We start from the raw sequence: 19,167 nt of genomic DNA, 5'->3' as shown, positions 1-19,167 counted from the left end.
ACAGTCAATGCGTCACTATTACTGAAAGCACATGTTCTTGGCATTACACAGAGAGTAATTAATACATTTTTTGTGCTTTTCTTCAGTGACGGAGGAAACCATAGTGGAGACTACAAAAATGGTCAGAGACATTGTCTTTCTTGTGGATGGCTCAAACTATGTTGGAAGCAGTAATTTGCCCTATGTGAGAGACTTTATGATCAATACGATCAACCAACTTGATGTAGGTCCTGACAGGGTCCAGGTTGGTCTCCTGCAGTTTGCTGACCGTCCAAAAATAGAATTTTACCTGAGCAACTACAGGACCAGGGAAGAGGTTGTAGAAAAAATCTCTCAACTCAGGCTGACCGGAGGCTCAGCTGTGAATACAGGAGCTGCCATGAATTATGCCCTGGACAACATGTTTCACTCATCAAGGGGGTCACGCAGAAGGCAAGGAGTCCAGCAGGTGTTGGTTCTGATCACAGGTGGTCCACCCCAAGATCAGGTTAAATCTGTGGCTGACAGGTTGGCTCTGGCTGGTGTTTTGACTTTCACCGTCAGTTCTGGACAAGCAGATGAGGCCCTACTCCAGAATGTTGCCTTTGTTCCAACTTTGGCTTTCCATGCAAGAAGCTTCTCTGGTTTACCAGGCCTTGCTGAACAAATCATGCCAGAGTTGGTAACAGTGGTTGGCGATACCGACGTGGCAGTATTCCAAGAGGAAACTGGTTAGTTTGGAATTTCTGTTTTCTTTGTCTAATAAAAATATGATCAACTGTATATCTGGCAAAACATAAATAAATGTGTATTGTATTTTTTTCCTTCAGTTGTTGGAGCTGAAAGAGATGTTGCTTTCCTCATTGATGGCACAGATCGAGTTCAAGCAGATTTTGCCTACATAAAGGATTTTATCATTAAAGTAATCGAACCACTTGACATTGGAGATGACAAGGTACGAGTTTCAGTGGTTCAACACAGTGAAAGGCCAACTCTAAGTTTTTACCTTAACACTTATAAAACCAAAGATGAAGTGATAAGAGCTGTCCAAGGACTCAGAGTGACTGGTGGACGTAGTTTAAACACAGGATCCGCTCTGAGATTCATGAAAGACACCATCCTGTCTGGCAGTTATGGTGGTCGTGCTGCACAAAATGTCCCTCAGTTTCTGATTGTTTTGACTGGAGGCCGATCTACGGATAATGTAAGGGAACCCGCTGGAGCACTGAAGACAGATGGAGTTGTACCGTTTGGTGTTGGTGTCAAGGACGCAGACCCAAAGCAGATTGAGGCCATCTCGCACAACCCTTCTTTTGCCTTCAACGTTAAGGAATTCAGTGAGCTCAGCACCATACCGCAAAGACTGAATAATTATGTGAGCCTACCAAGGGAAGAGTTAGAGGTCGTCCTACAGCAAGGTAAGATTATTTTTTTTCGGGTGTCCGGAACTCACAAAATCTGCAATTTTTGGTGCTTTATATCTCATCTAACTTATGTTAACCCCATTTTAATCTTAATTAGATTCTTATTGTTGTCTTAACACAAGATGATGCTGTAAAAATAAATATTGTGTTCCTAGTTGATGGCACTGATAACACTGGAAATGGATTGACAGACATTAAACACTTCATTAAAAACATAACAGAGAACCTTTATATAAGTGAGAACCAAGACAGACTGTCTGTGGTTCAGTTTGCAGATAACACTCAGGTCAGCTTTTATCTAAATTCTCACAAGACAAAGAATTACAATTTAAATGCGATAGACATTTTAAGGCACAAATGAGGGACATGCCATAATATTGGTGCAGCTCTACAGTTTGTGATGCATAGTGTCTTTACTTCCTCCATGGGTAGCAGAAGACTAAAAAGGAATCACCAAGATTTTAATTAAGTGGCAAACTGTCCACTGATAATGCAAGAAGCCCAGCTTTTCCTCTTAAAGAACATTACATTTTACATAACATTTTGGAGTGAGAGATGCCAAAATATCAGAGTTGGAAATGATTGCGCTCAAACCTAGTTTCACATATAAGGTTTCTGAATTACCCTCAGTCCAGTCACAACTTATTATTTCACTGAACAGACACAAAGACACTCAAGACAAAGCTGTCATGTCAGTGTATAAGCTAATATTATTTCATCGGGACAAGTTTTACTCCTTAGCACAGTTGCATTTTCTCATAAAACTAACATATCCCTAAACTCGAATGATTGATAAGATTTTATTTGGTGATTTTGGTAATTATTCACCCCATTATTTAAGCCATTTCTATTGTGTAAATTTCATGATTGTTCTCACTAAAAAGCCTATTCTAGCTGAAAAAGAAATAAATTTTGGTGTGTTTTTCGGTTTTATCTTTTCTTTCCAAGTGTCCATTTCACTTACTACTTTGAAGTCACTTGGAAGATCAGTCATTCAAATGTCTTATACATCTTTTTTGGTAAAAAGATGTTTTTCTTCCCACTTTTCAGAGCAATAGCTCACATCTTTACAGCTCAGTTTTTTCACTGAGCTTGACTTGCTCATGCTAATAAATATGCATGACTGTTAGAACATCTCAAATGCGTAATTCGCAAATCTTCTATCCATCCTTGTATCATCTAGTTGACACACGGAGGGACATAGTGTTTCTCCTTGATGGGTCAGATGACTCCAGAAATGGTCTCCCAGCTATTCGAGAGTTCGTCAGAAGAATGGTTGAAGAGTTGGACGTTGGCGAAGATAAGGTTCGAGTGGGCGTTATACTGTATAGTGATGATGCCTCAATTTACTTCAACCTAATAACTCACAGATCCAAAAAAGCTATTATCTATGCTGTAAGAAGTCTTCGACATAAAGGAGGGAAATCTCGCAATACTGGAGCTGCTTTACAGTTTGTGCAAGACCATGTTTTCACAACTTCATCTGGGAGTAGACACCTGGAGGGAGTTCCTCAGATTCTTTTTTTGCTCACTGGGGGAAAATCCAAAGATGATGTTTCCAGAGCTGCATTTGGACTAAAGCAAATCGGTGTTATGTCTTTTGCAATTGGAATGAAAAATGCTGGACAAGAGGAACTTCAAAAAATTGCCTTCTCCTCCAGATATGTTTTCAACTTGCCTTTCTTTGCTGAAATTTTGTCCATTCAGCCAGATTTAGTAGCATTTGTCCAGACAGAAATATCAGCTAAGCCTGCTACTGTTGTAGGTAAGAAACAAATGTAATATATAATTTAAATTTAAACTGACTCGCTGTTTCTGTTCTTGCTCATTTGGTCTTTCTTAATTTCAAATGTGATGAAACTGAATTATTTTCTGAAGAATGTCATTGATTCAGTTTCACATTTGTTAAATTCTCTTCACTGGCCAGACACATCTTACGTGTTACTTGCTTCTTGGTTGGCTGCCATCCTTTTTTTTTCTTGTACTCCAGAGAGCTTTTCTTTCTTTTCTTAAGCTCTCCCTTGAGCCAGTGATAATCACATCATTGACTGAAAATATGTTCTTTTGAACAAAAGAACTTGTTTGGCTTTAATCTATCTTTCATGCGTGAAAGATGAATATGCTACTTAGCTTGTAATTTCTCAATATCTTTCTTTGTTAGCCAGTTTTCCTACAAATTGTTGCATCTAACACATCGTTTAAAACAATAATTCTTTGAATTTCATTACCAGTTTTAGTATATTTGCCAACAACATAATGGCTAATTATTGCACTACAGTACATTTTGGCTTATGTTTATGTTTGACTGCTAAACGAGGTTTTCATATTCTTTCTCTGAATTAGAATCTCCTCAAAGAGACATAGTATTCCTTTTGGATGGATCGGATAATACACAAAGTGAGTTCCCAGCAATAAGGAGTTTTGTGGAACAAATGGTAGAAACACTCACAGTTGATGAGAACAGAGATCGTATTTCTGTGGTTCAGTATAGCGGAGATCCACAGACACATTTCAATTTGAACACCTACATGGCAAAACAAGATGTTCTCGGTGCAATCCAACGTTTGAACCACAAAGGAGGCATATCCCTCAACACTGGGGTAGCTCTTGACTATGTAAGAAAAAATGCTTTTGCCGAGTCCTCGGGTAGTCGGCATCAACAAGGTGTCCCTCAGATATTGATTCTGCTGAGCGATGGAAGATCTCAAGATGATGTTGCAAGTGCTGCTGCTGCTCTAAAACAGGAAAAAATTGTTCCAGTCTGTGTGGGTACCAGTAATGCAAACATACTTGAGCTCCAAATGATTGCACATGACCCTTCCTATGCCTTCTCCATAACTCAATTTGATGATATTGAGAGAATGAATGATCAACTTGTGTCACTTCTAAAAAGGGTTCCTCGGCAGCAGCCAAGACAAAAATCACAAAGTCCTTTAGGTAAGGCTTTTTATTGATGTTTTCATGGTCTATCTGTCTTATAATGCTTAACTCTAACTTAGCATCATCATTTCTGTCAAGATCCTGCAGGTCAAAATGAACTCATTCAACGTGATATTGTGTTTTTACTGGATTCCTCTGATAAAATGCAGAAAACCTTCAATGCTGTTCTTGGCTTTGTTGGAAGAATCATGGAGACACTCAGTGTGGACAAAAACAAAGATCGTGTTTCAGTAGTGCAGTACAGCAGAGAACCTTCTGTTGATTTTCTCCTAAATACATACAACACAAAGCAAGATGTTGCTGACAGTTTGCGAAGGTTGAGGCATAAAGGAGGTGAACCCCTCAATACTGGTGCAGCCCTGCAGTATGTCAAGGATAATGTTTTAACAGCTTCCTCTGGAAGTAGGCACCAGCAAGGTGTCCCCCAGATTTTGATTCTTTTAATTGGTGGACGTTCCAGTGATGATGTCAGAAATGCTGCTGAAAACTTGAATGAAATGGGTGTAACAACTTTTGTGGTTGGAATAGATCATGCAGACACCCTTGAGATTCAGTCTATTGCACAAAAATCAGACCGTGCTTTCCATGCAGCAGATATCAATAATCTATCAGATATTGAACAACTAATCATTTCTACCATGAAGGAGATTAAAAACCCTGCCATCAAACCACCATCGCACGGTAAGGTTGTAATGGTTAGCTCTTACACTGGGCGCGCGACTTAATGGATTGTCAGATTGTTGCAGACATGAAATCCCTTATTTTCGGTGAACGATAGATGATGAACTCCTTCACACTCAAATCTTTTGCTTGACAGAATCCTTTGCTTGATTAGTTGTAATTGAAGCACAAGCTGTGTATGCAGGATAAATGCATATTTACAAGAACAATTTTATTTTTCAATGTCATCATCAACCAGTTTGTTCAAATTCCTCTTGATTACAGATCCCAACGGAAGAGACATTGTTTTTTTGCTTGATGGTTCTGATGATTCTCAGCAAAAATTCCCAGATATTATTGACTTTGTAAAGAGGATAACAAAGCATCTAAACGTCGATATAAACAAAGATCGCATGGCTGTGGTCCAGTACAGTGACACTGCAGAGATTAATTTTAACTTGAGTCGTTATTCAACAAAGAATGATATTCTTAAAGCAGTAAATGGTCTGAGACACAAAGGGGGTTATCCTCACAACATTGGAGCTGCTCTCCAGTACTTGAAGGAACATGTATATACCCCTATGTCTGGTAGTAGACGTCAGGAGGGAATTCCACAGATACTCATACTACTGATTGGTGGACGATCTGCAGATGACATAAGAACCCCAGCCAGAATGATGAAGCAAATTGGTGCCATTTCAGTTGTAATTGGGACATCTGATGCTGACACTCTAGAGCTACAGACAATAGCTCATGAACCCAAGTACGCGCTCCCAGTTGCTGAATATGGACAACTTCCTAGTGTTCAGGAAGATGTGTTGGCATTGATAAGAGAGGCTTTGCACCATGTAGAACAAATTGCTCCCACAGCAGGTCTCGGTAAGAATCAATGTTTTCATTATCTAGTAAAGAAGAGAGTTTGGAGAATTTTCAGAAACCGTCATTGTCACATTCTGTTTACATTTTTTTTTTTTTTGCAGATTCTAAGAAAAATGATGTAGTGTTTCTCATTGATGGATCATATGACTCACTGAATGGTTTTGAAGAAATACGAAGCTTTATTGAAAAAACTGTGGAAAGTTTAAATTTGGGCAATGATAGAGACCAAGTGGCTGTTGTTCAGTACAGTCGTGATGCCACTGTTAATTTTTACTTGAATTCTTATTCTTCCAAGAATGATGTGCTCAATTCCATAAGAACAATGAGACATAAATTTGGAAGACCACTGAACATTGGAAAAGCACTGGAGTTTGTCAGAGACAACGTCTTTTCTGCTTCAGTTGGAGGCAGACGTGCAGACTTGGTCCCTCAGTATCTGTATGTTTTTAGTGGTGGAAGATCTGGAGATGATGTCAGAGGACCAGCACAATCACTCAAAGACAATGGCATCAAAACCTTTAGTATTGGAACGGAGAATGCTGATACTTTGGAAATGCAAACTATCTCCTATACACCAGCACATTATTTTTATGTCACAAACTATAATAATCTACAAAGCTTAGATCCATCAGTGGAAGCCATGTTGAGGGGCACTAAAGAAACAACTGAATTTTCAACTATTGGTAAGAGTAACAACAATTTATAATAGCTTCCTTCTGGACATGATTGCATATCATGATTATCGTTTAGGTAATATTTCATAACCCATTTCAGATACATCTGTGACAGCAGAAACAGGATTCCAGAGTGCTGATATTGTTTTTCTTCTTGATGGATCTGATGATATGCAACCAAGTGAACAACAAGCTTTGGAATTTGTCAGAGAGTTTGTCAAGCAAATAGAAATTGGGCCAAGAAAAGCACAAGTTGCTTTAATCCAGTACAGCACAGAGCCCACAACTGAGTTTCTTCTAAACAAATACTTAATGAAAGATGATATCATTAATCATTTGGACAACATGAAACTGAAAGGAGGGTCCACTGTGAACATTGGTGTAGCCCTTGATTATGTGAAAAATAATGTCTTCACTGCTTCATCTGGAAGCAGAGCACTGCATGCAGTCCCACAGATACTGATACTCTTCAGTGGAAGAAATTCAAATGATGAAATCTTAGGTCCATTAGAAAGGCTCCGAAATGTGGGAATTGTTCTTTTTGGCATTGGTGTGAATAATGCTGATAGGTTTGAGATGGAACAATTAGCTCCTACAGCAATGTATTTTATAAAGAATACTTCTGACTTTCCTCATGTGAGAGAGCAGTTGCTGTCTGTCATATCCTCTCTCAAAAGTACTATCACACCTCATGTGGGTAAGTGAAAATAACATTTGATGATATGAAGTTTGATTAAACAAATATCTCATTTAATATTATTTAAATACAAACCTTGTAAACCTCATGCTGAAGTGTCTTCAACAGTAATTTGATGACTGTTGAATTGGTTAGAAACAACATTTAGACATTTACATGATTTTGAATTTTTTTAGGTTCAAGCTCCAGCATAAAACGAAATATTGTATTTCTCATTGATGGATCTGATGATGTCAGGATGAGTTTCAGTGCCATACGTGAATTTGTTGCCAAAATGGTTGCGAGCTTTGACCTGGACCAAAGAAAAGATAAAGTTGCAGTTGTGCAGTATAGCAACAATGCTGAACTTAACTTTAATCTGGATACTTACAAAACAAAAGCTGATGTCCTAAAGCACATTACAAGTCTTAAACCCAAAGGTGGAAGGCCACAGTATATTGGGGCAGGACTGCAATTTGTGAAGGATAATGTCTTTGTTCTAAATGCTGGAAGTCGACAAGATGAAGGAGTCAAACAAATACTTATTGTATTGGCTGGTGGAAGATCAAGAGATTCTCCAAGAGGACCAGCAAGTATGCTTAAAACAGCAGGTGTCACTACATTTGCAATTGGATCAAGAATGTCCAATTCAGCTGAGATGGAAATGATTTCATCAAACCCAAATTTCAAATACTCAGTCCCAGACTTTGTAAATCTGCCTCGAATTCAGGAAAGTTTGAAGAGTCACTTTACTAAAATGGCAGTTGAAGGGGAAACAATGGGAGGTAAGAATTTAAATGAGTTGTCAAATTTAATACGTTAATTTTAATATGTAGATTTTATTCAAGTGAATTAGAGGTGAGTAAAAATTAATCAGCAACTGTATTTCTAATTAAAGAAGAAAAAAAGAAAACAATGAGTGTGAGTTGAATAAATGGCTTTATGTTGAAGAACATTTGACAGGCCAAGATAAACATGTTGAAAACTTTATATCCCTTAGTGGTCAGACAGCCAGCAGGAAGGGATGTGGTGTTTTTGCTGGATGGATCTGATGCTACTAGAAGTGGATTCCCAGCTATGAGAGACTTTGTCCAAAAACAAGTAGACACACTCAGTGTGGATGATGGCAAAGACCGTGTGTCGGTTGTTCAGTACAGCAGCGATCCAGCCGTCCAGTTCTATCTGAACACGTACACCACAAAAAGAGAGGTCCTTGACAGTGTCAGAGGTTTGAGGCACAAAGGCGGACGACCCCTCAACACTGGAGCAGCTCTCCGGTACTTGAGGGATAACGTCTTCACGGCCTCTGCCGGAAGCAGGCGGCCATCAGGAGTTCCGCAGGTCCTAATATTGATCACTGGTGGAAGATCATTTGACAGTATTGATGAACCAGCCTCTGCTCTCAAACAGCTGGGTGTCTTGACCATTGCAATTGGAACCCGAGGCTCTGACCCCAGAGAACTTCAGACCATAACTGGCGAGCCCAGTCATGCTGTATCTGTGTCTGAGTTCACTGACCTTCCCAATGTTCAAGAACAGCTCTCTTCTGTAATGAGCACAGTGCCAATGAGGGTCACACCTTTGACCCCAACAGTAACTGGTAAGAACATGACCCATCTTCAAAGTCCAGTATCATTGTAGGAAACAGTGTGAAAAGAAATCATTTGGTTTTGCTGTGTTTAATCAGCCAGTGGATTGTTTTTCCTTTTTTTTTTTGTTCTGTTTTCGTTTTTGTTTTTTGTTTTTTTTATAAAATAGTTGTGGTTGTAAAGAAAGAGTTCACTTTTACCATGGTGCTTTTTAGCTGCAAAATATTTGATTGACCAAGTTAAACATATGGTAAATCTCATGTCTCTTAGTGGTCAGACAGCCAGCAGGAAGGGATGTGGTGTTTTTGCTGGATGGATCTGATGCTACTAGAAGTGGATTCCCAGCTATGAGAGACTTTGTCCAAAAACAAGTAGACACACTCAGTGTGGATGATGGCAAAGACCGTGTGTCGGTTGTTCAGTACAGCAGCGATCCAGCCGTCCAGTTCTATCTGAACACGTACACCACAAAAAGAGAGGTCCTTGACAGTGTCAGAGGTTTGAGGCACAAAGGCGGACGACCCCTCAACACTGGAGCAGCTCTCCGGTACTTGAGGGATAACGTCTTCACGGCCTCTGCCGGAAGCAGGCGGCCATCAGGAGTTCCGCAGGTCCTAATATTGATCACTGGTGGAAGATCATTTGACAGTATTGATGAACCAGCCTCTGCTCTCAAACAGCTGGGTGTCTTGACCATTGCAATTGGAACCCGAGGCTCTGACCCCAGAGAACTTCAGACCATAACTGGCGAGCCCAGTCATGCTGTATCTGTGTCTGAGTTCACTGACCTTCCCAATGTTCAAGAACAGCTCTCTTCTGTAATGAGCACAGTGCCAATGAGGGTCACACCTTTGACCCCAACAGTAACTGGTAAGAACATGACCCATCTTCAAAGTCCAGTATCATTGTAGGAAACAGTGTGAAAAGAAATCATTTGGTTTTGCTGTGTTTAATCAGCCAGTGGATTGTTTTTCCTTTTTTTTTGTTCATTTTTCGTTTTTGTTTTTTTTATAAAATAGTTGTGGTTGTAAAGAAAGAGTTCACTTTTACCATGGTGCCTTTTAGCTGCAAAATATTTGATTGACCAAGTTAAACATATGGTAAATCTCATGTCTCTTAGTGGTCAGACAGCCAGCAGGAAGGGATGTGGTGTTTTTGCTGGATGGATCTGATGCTACTAGAAGTGGATTCCCAGCTATGAGAGACTTTGTCCAAAAACAAGTAGACACACTCAGTGTGGATGATGGCAAAGACCGTGTGTCGGTTGTTCAGTACAGCAGCGATCCAGCCGTCCAGTTCTATCTGAACACGTACACCACAAAAAGAGAGGTCCTTGACAGTGTCAGAGGTTTGAGGCACAAAGGCGGACGACCCCTCAACACTGGAGCAGCTCTCCGGTACTTGAGGGATAACGTCTTCACGGCCTCTGCCGGAAGCAGGCGGCCATCAGGAGTTCCGCAGGTCCTAATATTGATCACTGGTGGAAGATCATTTGACAGTATTGATGAACCAGCCTCTGCTCTCAAACAGCTGGGTGTCTTGACCATTGCAATTGGAACCCGAGGCTCTGACCCCAGAGAACTTCAGACCATAACTGGCGAGCCCAGTTATGCTCTATCTGTGTCTGAACTTACTGACCTACCCAAAGTGCAACAGCAACTTGAGTCCTCTGTGGAAGCTGCAGTTTTTGAAGTCACCCCAGAATTACCAACCGTAATTGGTACGTTGTCAGACACATCCTGTTGCTTGCTCCAAAAGTTATTAATTTTAGCTACAGTGAGGAAAAGCAAATAAATGAATGTGATGTGTGTATAGGTTTTTTGTGCATTTCAAACCAGTTGGTAGCATGCTGTGGTCTTTCTAAAACAGAAGTAGGCCAGGCTAGTGTTGTTAAAATATTAGTGTGCCAGTGAAAGATAATCTCACAAGCTTTGTGAAAGGTTTTCATTTTTTTGTCCTACTGTCTTTTCTCAGCTTCACGTGACAGAAAAGATATTGTATTCCTTCTGGATGGTTCTGATGGCACAAGGAATGGCTTTCCTGCCATGCGTGATTTTGTAGAGAGAGTGGTGGAGAAAATCAATGTGGGAGAAAACAAAGACCATGTCTCTGTGGTCCAGTACAGCAGAGAACCAGAGGTCCATTTCTATCTGAACACATATACCACAAGGGAGGATGTGGTGGACTCGGTCAGAGGGCTTAGACACAGAGGAGGAAGACCCCTAAACACTGGGGCAGCTCTCCAATACGTCAGAGACAACGTCTTTACAAACTCCTCTGGAAGTAGACGCCTGCAGGGTGTCCCACAGATATTGATCTTACTAACTGGGGGAAGGTCTTTTGACAATGTAGATAGCCCAGCCTCAGCTCTCAAACAGCAGGGCATTTATGTGATTGGCATTGGAACTAGGACCTCAGATGCTAGAGAGCTGCAGAAAATATCATATGAGCCCAGTTATGCTCTGTCAGTGTCCGAGTTCACTGACCTTCCCAGTGTCCAAGAACAGCTCTCTTCTGTAATGAGCAAAGTGATAGTGAGGGCCACGCCCATGACACCAACAGTGACCGGTAAGAACGTGACTCTTTTGTAATCTCCAGTATCATGGTAGGAAACAGTGTGAAAAGAAACCAAATGTGATTTGCTGTGTTCAGTTAGCTAGTGGATTGTCTTTTTTTTTTTTTTAAATAGTTGTGCTTGCGAAGAAAGAGTTCAATTTCAAGATGTTTCTCTTTAGCTGCAAAATATTTGATTGACCAAGTTAAACATATGGTAAATCTCATGTCTCTTAGTGGTCAGACAGCCAGCAGGAAGGGATGTGGTGTTTTTGCTGGATGGATCTGATGCTACTAGAAGTGGATTCCCAGCTATGAGAGACTTTGTCCAAAAACAAGTAGACACACTCAGTGTGGATGATGGCAAAGACCGTGTGTCGGTTGTTCAGTACAGCAGCGATCCAGCCGTCCAGTTCTATCTGAACACGTACACCACAAAAAGAGAGGTCCTTGACAGTGTCAGAGGTTTGAGGCACAAAGGCGGACGACCCCTCAACACTGGAGCAGCTCTCCGGTACTTGAGGGATAACGTCTTCACGGCCTCTGCCGGAAGCAGGCGGCCATCAGGAGTTCCGCAGGTCCTAATATTGATCACTGGTGGAAGATCATTTGACAGTATTGATGAACCAGCCTCTGCTCTCAAACAGCTGGGTGTCTTGACCATTGCAATTGGAACCCGAGGCTCTGACCCCAGAGAACTTCAGACCATAACTGGCGAGCCCAGTCATGCTGTATCTGTGTCTGAGTTCACTGACCTTCCCAATGTTCAAGAACAGCTCTCTTCTGTAATGAGCACAGTGCCAATGAGGGTCACACCTTTGACCCCAACAGTAACTGGTAAGAACATGACCCATCTTCAAAGTCCAGTATCATTGTAGGAAACAGTGTGAAAAGAAATCATTTGGTTTTGCTGTGTTTAATCAGCCAGTGGATTGTTTTTCCTTTTTTTTTTTGTTCTGTTTTCGTTTTTGTTTTTTGTTTTTTTTATAAAATAGTTGTGGTTGTAAAGAAAGAGTTCACTTTTACCATGGTGCTTTTTAGCTGCAAAATATTTGATTGACCAAGTTAAACATATGGTAAATCTCATGTCTCTTAGTGGTCAGACAGCCAGCAGGAAGGGATGTGGTGTTTTTGCTGGATGGATCTGATGCTACTAGAAGTGGATTCCCAGCTATGAGAGACTTTGTCCAAAAACAAGTAGACACACTCAGTGTGGATGATGGCAAAGACCGTGTGTCGGTTGTTCAGTACAGCAGCGATCCAGCCGTCCAGTTCTATCTGAACACGTACACCACAAAAAGAGAGGTCCTTGACAGTGTCAGAGGTTTGAGGCACAAAGGCGGACGACCCCTCAACACTGGAGCAGCTCTCCGGTACTTGAGGGATAACGTCTTCACGGCCTCTGCCGGAAGCAGGCGGCCATCAGGAGTTCCGCAGGTCCTAATATTGATCACTGGTGGAAGATCATTTGACAGTATTGATGAACCAGCCTCTGCTCTCAAACAGCTGGGTGTCTTGACCATTGCAATTGGAACCCGAGGCTCTGACCCCAGAGAACTTCAGACCATAACTGGCGAGCCCAGTCATGCTGTATCTGTGTCTGAGTTCACTGACCTTCCCAATGTTCAAGAACAGCTCTCTTCTGTAATGAGCACAGTGCCAATGAGGGTCACACCTTTGACCCCAACAGTAACTGGTAAGAACATGACCCATCTTCAAAGTCCAGTATCATTGTAGGAAACAGTGTGAAAAGAAATCATTTGGTTTTGCTGTGTTTAATCAGCCAGTGGATTGTTTTTCCTTTTTTTTTGTTCATTTTTCGTTTTTGTTTTTTTTATAAAATAGTTGTGGTTGTAAAGAAAGAGTTCACTTTTACCATGGTGCCTTTTAGCTGCAAAATATTTGATTGACCAAGTTAAACATATGGTAAATCTCATGTCTCTTAGTGGTCAGACAGCCAGCAGGAAGGGATGTGGTGTTTTTGCTGGATGGATCTGATGCTACTAGAAGTGGATTCCCAGCTATGAGAGACTTTGTCCAAAAACAAGTAGACACACTCAGTGTGGATGATGGCAAAGACCGTGTGTCGGTTGTTCAGTACAGCAGCGATCCAGCCGTCCAGTTCTATCTGAACACGTACACCACAAAAAGAGAGGTCCTTGACAGTGTCAGAGGTTTGAGGCACAAAGGCGGACGACCCCTCAACACTGGAGCAGCTCTCCGGTACTTGAGGGATAACGTCTTCACGGCCTCTGCCGGAAGCAGGCGGCCATCAGGAGTTCCGCAGGTCCTAATATTGATCACTGGTGGAAGATCATTTGACAGTATTGATGAACCAGCCTCTGCTCTCAAACAGCTGGGTGTCTTGACCATTGCAATTGGAACCCGAGGCTCTGACCCCAGAGAACTTCAGACCATAACTGGCGAGCCCAGTTATGCTCTATCTGTGTCTGAACTTACTGACCTACCCAAAGTGCAACAGCAACTTGAGTCCTCTGTGGAAGCTGCAGTTTTTGAAGTCACCCCAGAATTACCAACCGTAATTGGTACGTTGTCAGACACATCCTGTTGCTTGCTCCAAAAGTTATTAATTTTAGCTACAGTGAGGAAAAGCAAATAAATGAATGTGATGTGTGTATAGGTTTTTTGTGCATTTCAAACCAGTTGGTAGCATGCTGTGGTCTTTCTAAAACAGAAGTAGGCCAGGCTAGTGTTGTTAAAATATTAGTGTGCCAGTGAAAGATAATCTCACAAGCTTTGTGAAAGGTTTTCATTTTTTTGTCCTACTGTCTTTTCTCAGCTTCACGTGACAGAAAAGATATTGTATTCCTTCTGGATGGTTCTGATGGCACAAGGAATGGCTTTCCTGCCATGCGTGATTTTGTAGAGAGAGTGGTGGAGAAAATCAATGTGGGAGAAAACAAAGACCATGTCTCTGTGGTCCAGTACAGCAGAGAACCAGAGGTCCATTTCTATCTGAACACATATACCACAAGGGAGGATGTGGTGGACTCGGTCAGAGGGCTTAGACACAGAGGAGGAAGACCCCTAAACACTGGGGCAGCTCTCCAATACGTCAGAGACAACGTCTTTACAAACTCCTCTGGAAGTAGACGCCTGCAGGGTGTCCCACAGATATTGATCTTACTAACTGGGGGAAGGTCTTTTGACAATGTAGATAGCCCAGCCTCAGCTCTCAAACAGCAGGGCATTTATGTGATTGGCATTGGAACTAGGACCTCAGATGCTAGAGAGCTGCAGAAAATATCATATGAGCCCAGTTATGCTCTGTCAGTGTCCGAGTTCACTGACCTTCCCAGTGTCCAAGAACAGCTCTCTTCTGTAATGAGCAAAGTGATAGTGAGGGCCACGCCCATGACACCGACAGTGACCGGTAAGAACGTGACTCTTTTGTAATCTCCAGTATCATGGTAGGAAACAGTGTGAAAAGAAACCAAATGTGATTTGCTGTGTTCAGTTAGCTAGTGGATTGTCTTTTTTTTTTTTTTAAATAGTTGTGCTTGCGAAGAAAGAGTTCAATTTCAAGATGTTTCTCTTTAGCTGCAAAATATTTGATTGACCAAGTTAAACATATGGTAAATCTCATGTCTCTTAGTGGTCAGACAGCCAGCAGGAAGGGATGTGGTGTTTTTGCTGGATGGATCTGATGCTACTAGAAGTGGATTCCCAGCTATGAGAGACTTTGTCCAAAAACAAGTAGACACACTCAGTGTGGATGATGGCAAAGACCGTGTGTCGGTTGTTCAGTACAGCAGCGATCCAGCCGTCCAGTTCTATCTGAACACGTACACCACAAAAAGAGAGGTCCTTGACAGTGTCAGAGGTTTGAGGCACAAAGGCGGACGACCCCTCAACACTGGAGCAGCTCTCCGGTACTTGAGGGATAACGTCTTCACGGCCTCTGCCGGAAGCAGGCGGCCATCAGGAGTTCCGCAGGTCCTAATATTGATCACTGGTGGAAGATCATTTGACAGTATTGATGAACCAGCCTCTGCTCTCAAACAGCTGGGTGTCTTGACCATTGCAATTGGAACCCGAGGCTCTGACCCCAGAGAACTTCAGACCATAACTGGCGAGCCCAGTCATGCTGTATCTGTGTCTGAGTTCACTGACCTTCCCAATGTTCAAGAACAGCTCTCTTCTGTAATGAGCACAGTGCCAATGAGGGTCACACCTTTGACCCCAACAGTGACTGGTAAGAACATGACCCATCTTCAAAGTCCAGTATCATTGTAGGAAACAGTGTGAAAAGAAATCATTTGGTTTTGCTGTGTTTAATCAGCCAGTGGATTGTTTTTCCTTTTTTTTTTGTTCTGTTTTCGTTTTTGTTTTTTTTATAAAATAGTTGTGGTTGTAAAGAAAGAGTTCACTTTTACCATGGTGCTTTTTAGCTGCAAAATATTTGATTGACCAAGTTAAACATATGGTAAATCTCATGTCTCTTAGTGGTCAGACAGCCAGCAGGAAGGGATGTGGTGTTTTTGCTGGATGGATCTGATGCTACTAGAAGTGGATTCCCAGCTATGAGAGACTTTGTCCAAAAACAAGTAGACACACTCAGTGTGGATGATGGCAAAGACCGTGTGTCGGTTGTTCAGTACAGCAGCGATCCAGCCGTCCAGTTCTATCTGAACACGTACACCACAAAAAGAGAAGTCCTTGACAGTGTCAGAGGTTTGAGGCACAAAGGCGGACGACCCCTCAACACTGGAGCAGCTCTCCGGTACTTGAGGGATAACGTCTTCACGGCCTCTGCCGGAAGCAGGCGGCCATCAGGAGTTCCGCAGGTCCTAATATTGATCACTGGTGGAAGATCATTTGACAGTATTGATGAACCAGCCTCTGCTCTCAAACAGCTGGGTGTCTTGACCATTGCAATTGGAACCCGAGGCTCTGACCCCAGAGAACTTCAGACCATAACTGGCGAGCCCAGTCATGCTGTATCTGTGTCTGAGTTCACTGACCTTCCCAATGTTCAAGAACAGCTCTCTTCTGTAATGAGCACAGTGCCAATGAGGGTCACACCTTTGACCCCAACAGTAACTGGTAAGAACATGACCCATCTTCAAAGTCCAGTATCATTGTAGGAAACAGTGTGAAAAGAAATCATTTGGTTTTGCTGTGTTTAATCAGCCAGTGGATTGTTTTTCCTTTTTTTTTTTGTTCTGTTTTCGTTTTTGTTTTTTGTTTTTTTTATAAAATAGTTGTGGTTGTAAAGAAAGAGTTCACTTTTACCATGGTGCTTTTTAGCTGCAAAATATTTGATTGACCAAGTTAAACATATGGTAAATCTCATGTCTCTTAGTGGTCAGACAGCCAGCAGGAAGGGATGTGGTGTTTTTGCTGGATGGATCTGATGCTACTAGAAGTGGATTCCCAGCTATGAGAGACTTTGTCCAAAAACAAGTAGACACACTCAGTGTGGATGATGGCAAAGACCGTGTGTCGGTTGTTCAGTACAGCAGCGATCCAGCCGTCCAGTTCTATCTGAACACGTACACCACAAAAAGAGAGGTCCTTGACAGTGTCAGAGGTTTGAGGCACAAAGGCGGACGACCCCTCAACACTGGAGCAGCTCTCCGGTACTTGAGGGATAACGTCTTCACGGCCTCTGCCGGAAGCAGGCGGCCATCAGGAGTTCCGCAGGTCCTAATATTGATCACTGGTGGAAGATCATTTGACAGTATTGATGAACCAGCCTCTGCTCTCAAACAGCTGGGTGTCTTGACCATTGCAATTGGAACCCGAGGCTCTGACCCCAGAGAACTTCAGACCATAACTGGCGAGCCCAGTCATGCTGTATCTGTGTCTGAGTTCACTGACCTTCCCAATGTTCAAGAACAGCTCTCTTCTGTAATGAGCACAGTGCCAATGAGGGTCACACCTTTGACCCCAACAGTAACTGGTAAGAACATGACCCATCTTCAAAGTCCAGTATCATTGTAGGAAACAGTGTGAAAAGAAATCATTTGGTTTTGCTGTGTTTAATCAGCCAGTGGATTGTTTTTCCTTTTTTTTTGTTCATTTTTCGTTTTTGTTTTTTTTATAAAATAGTTGTGGTTGTAAAGAAAGAGTTCACTTTTACCATGGTGCCTTTTAGCTGCAAAATATTTGATTGACCAAGTTAAACATATGGTAAATCTCATGTCTCTTAGTGGTCAGACAGCCAGCAGGAAGGGATGTGGTGTTTTTGCTGGATGGATCTGATGCTACTAGAAGTGGATTCCCAGCTATGAGAGACTTTGTCCAAAAACAAGTAGACACACTCAGTGTGGATGATGGCAAAGACCGTGTGTCGGTTGTTCAGTACAGCAGCGATCCAGCCGTCCAGTTCTATCTGAACACGTACACCACAAAAAGAGAGGTCCTTGACAGTGTCAGAGGTTTGAGGCACAAAGGCGGACGACCCCTCAACACTGGAGCAGCTCTCCGGTACTTGAGGGATAACGTCTTCACGGCCTCTGCCGGAAGCAGGCGGCCATCAGGAGTTCCGCAGGTCCTAATATTGATCACTGGTGGAAGATCATTTGACAGTATTGATGAACCAGCCTCTGCTCTCAAACAGCTGGGTGTCTTGACCATTGCAATTGGAACCCGAGGCTCTGACCCCAGAGAACTTCAGACCATAACTGGCGAGCCCAGTTATGCTCTATCTGTGTCTGAACTTACTGACCTACCCAAAGTGCAACAGCAACTTGAGTCCTCTGTGGAAGCTGCAGTTTTTGAAGTCACCCCAGAATTACCAACCGTAATTGGTACGTTGTCAGACACATCCTGTTGCTTGCTCCAAAAGTTATTAATTTTAGCTACAGTGAGGAAAAGCAAATAAATGAATGTGATGTGTGTATAGGTTTTTTGTGCATTTCAAACCAGTTGGTAGCATGCTGTGGTCTTTCTAAAACAGAAGTAGGCCAGGCTAGTGTTGTTAAAATATTAGTGTGCCAGTGAAAGATAATCTCACAAGCTTTGTGAAAGGTTTTCATTTTTTTGTCCTACTGTCTTTTCTCAGCTTCACGTGACAGAAAAGATATTGTATTCCTTCTGGATGGTTCTGATGGCACAAGGAATGGCTTTCCTGCCATGCGTGATTTTGTAGAGAGAGTGGTGGAGAAAATCAATGTGGGAGAAAACAAAGACCATGTCTCTGTGGTCCAGTACAGCAGAGAACCAGAGGTCCATTTCTATCTGAACACATATACCACAAGGGAGGATGTGGTGGACTCGGTCAGAGGGCTTAGACACAGAGGAGGAAGACCCCTAAACACTGGGGCAGCTCTCCAATACGTCAGAGACAACGTCTTTACAAACTCCTCTGGAAGTAGACGCCTGCAGGGTGTCCCACAGATATTGATCTTACTAACTGGGGGAAGGTCTTTTGACAATGTAGATAGCCCAGCCTCAGCTCTCAAACAGCAGGGCATTTATGTGATTGGCATTGGAACTAGGACCTCAGATGCTAGAGAGCTGCAGAAAATATCATATGAGCCCAGTTATGCTCTGTCAGTGTCCGAGTTCACTGACCTTCCCAGTGTCCAAGAACAGCTCTCTTCTGTAATGAGCAAAGTGATAGTGAGGGCCACGCCCATGACACCGACAGTGACCGGTAAGAACGTGACTCTTTTGTAATCTCCAGTATCATGGTAGGAAACAGTGTGAAAAGAAACCAAATGTGATTTGCTGTGTTCAGTTAGCTAGTGGATTGTCTTTTTTTTTTTTTTAAATAGTTGTGCTTGCGAAGAAAGAGTTCAATTTCAAGATGTTTCTCTTTAGCT

At 42.2% G+C, this 19,167-nt stretch overlaps 3 protein-coding genes across 7 annotated transcripts in view; all 3 read left to right on the top strand.

Annotated features, from left to right (window-relative positions):
- Window positions 1-19,167, top strand: part of LOC101478896 (collagen alpha-3(VI) chain) — a 99,357-nt gene that overhangs the window by 15,952 nt on the left and 64,238 nt on the right. For all 5 annotated transcript variants that reach the window (XM_076875218.1, XM_076875217.1, XM_076875216.1 and 2 more), the window contains 2 exons: window positions 87-710; window positions 810-1,397. In XM_076875218.1, the coding sequence (XP_076731333.1) occupies window positions 87-710; window positions 810-1,397 (1,212 nt within the window). The remainder of the gene's footprint in view (window positions 1-86; window positions 711-809; window positions 1,398-19,167) is intronic.
- LOC143413069 (collagen alpha-3(VI) chain-like) lies at window positions 9,920-11,494 on the top strand. The gene is made up of 2 exons (XM_076875230.1): window positions 9,920-10,541; window positions 10,796-11,494. Exons 1-2 carry the CDS (start codon window positions 10,019-10,021, stop codon window positions 11,410-11,412), a joined length of 1,140 nt encoding a protein of 379 aa, XP_076731345.1. The 5' UTR covers window positions 9,920-10,018; the 3' UTR covers window positions 11,413-11,494.
- On the top strand, window positions 13,298-19,103 carry LOC112433561 (collagen alpha-3(VI) chain). The gene is made up of 7 exons (XM_076875298.1): window positions 13,298-13,920; window positions 14,175-14,768; window positions 14,985-15,590; window positions 15,842-16,470; window positions 16,697-17,329; window positions 17,547-18,150; window positions 18,405-19,103. Exons 1-7 carry the CDS (start codon window positions 13,398-13,400, stop codon window positions 19,019-19,021), a joined length of 4,206 nt encoding a protein of 1,401 aa, XP_076731413.1. The 5' UTR covers window positions 13,298-13,397; the 3' UTR covers window positions 19,022-19,103.

This window comes from Maylandia zebra, linkage group LG16 (assembly GCF_041146795.1).
Source record: "Maylandia zebra isolate NMK-2024a linkage group LG16, Mzebra_GT3a, whole genome shotgun sequence".
Taxonomy (NCBI): Eukaryota; Metazoa; Chordata; class Actinopteri; order Cichliformes; family Cichlidae; genus Maylandia; species Maylandia zebra.
Note: the sequence above shows the minus strand (reverse complement) of the source record. Positions and strands in the feature narration are given on the sequence as shown.

Bases quoted from the DNA above. Each gene is read 5' to 3' on its own strand.
- LOC143413069 (XM_076875230.1), top strand. From the start codon at position 10,019: ATGAGAGACTTTGTCCAAAAACAAGTAGACACACTCAGTGTGGATGAT. The intron at 10,542-10,795 runs GTACGTTGTCAG...GTCTTTTCTCAG, and splicing joins AGAATTACCAACCGTAATTG to CTTCACGTGACAGAAAAGAT.
- LOC112433561 (XM_076875298.1), top strand. From the start codon at position 13,398: ATGAGAGACTTTGTCCAAAAACAAGTAGACACACTCAGTGTGGATGAT. The intron at 14,769-14,984 runs GTAAGAACGTGA...AAATCTCATGTC, and splicing joins CATGACACCGACAGTGACCG to TCTTAGTGGTCAGACAGCCA. The intron at 16,471-16,696 runs GTATCATTGTAG...ATCTCATGTCTC, and splicing joins TGACCCATCTTCAAAGTCCA to TTAGTGGTCAGACAGCCAGC.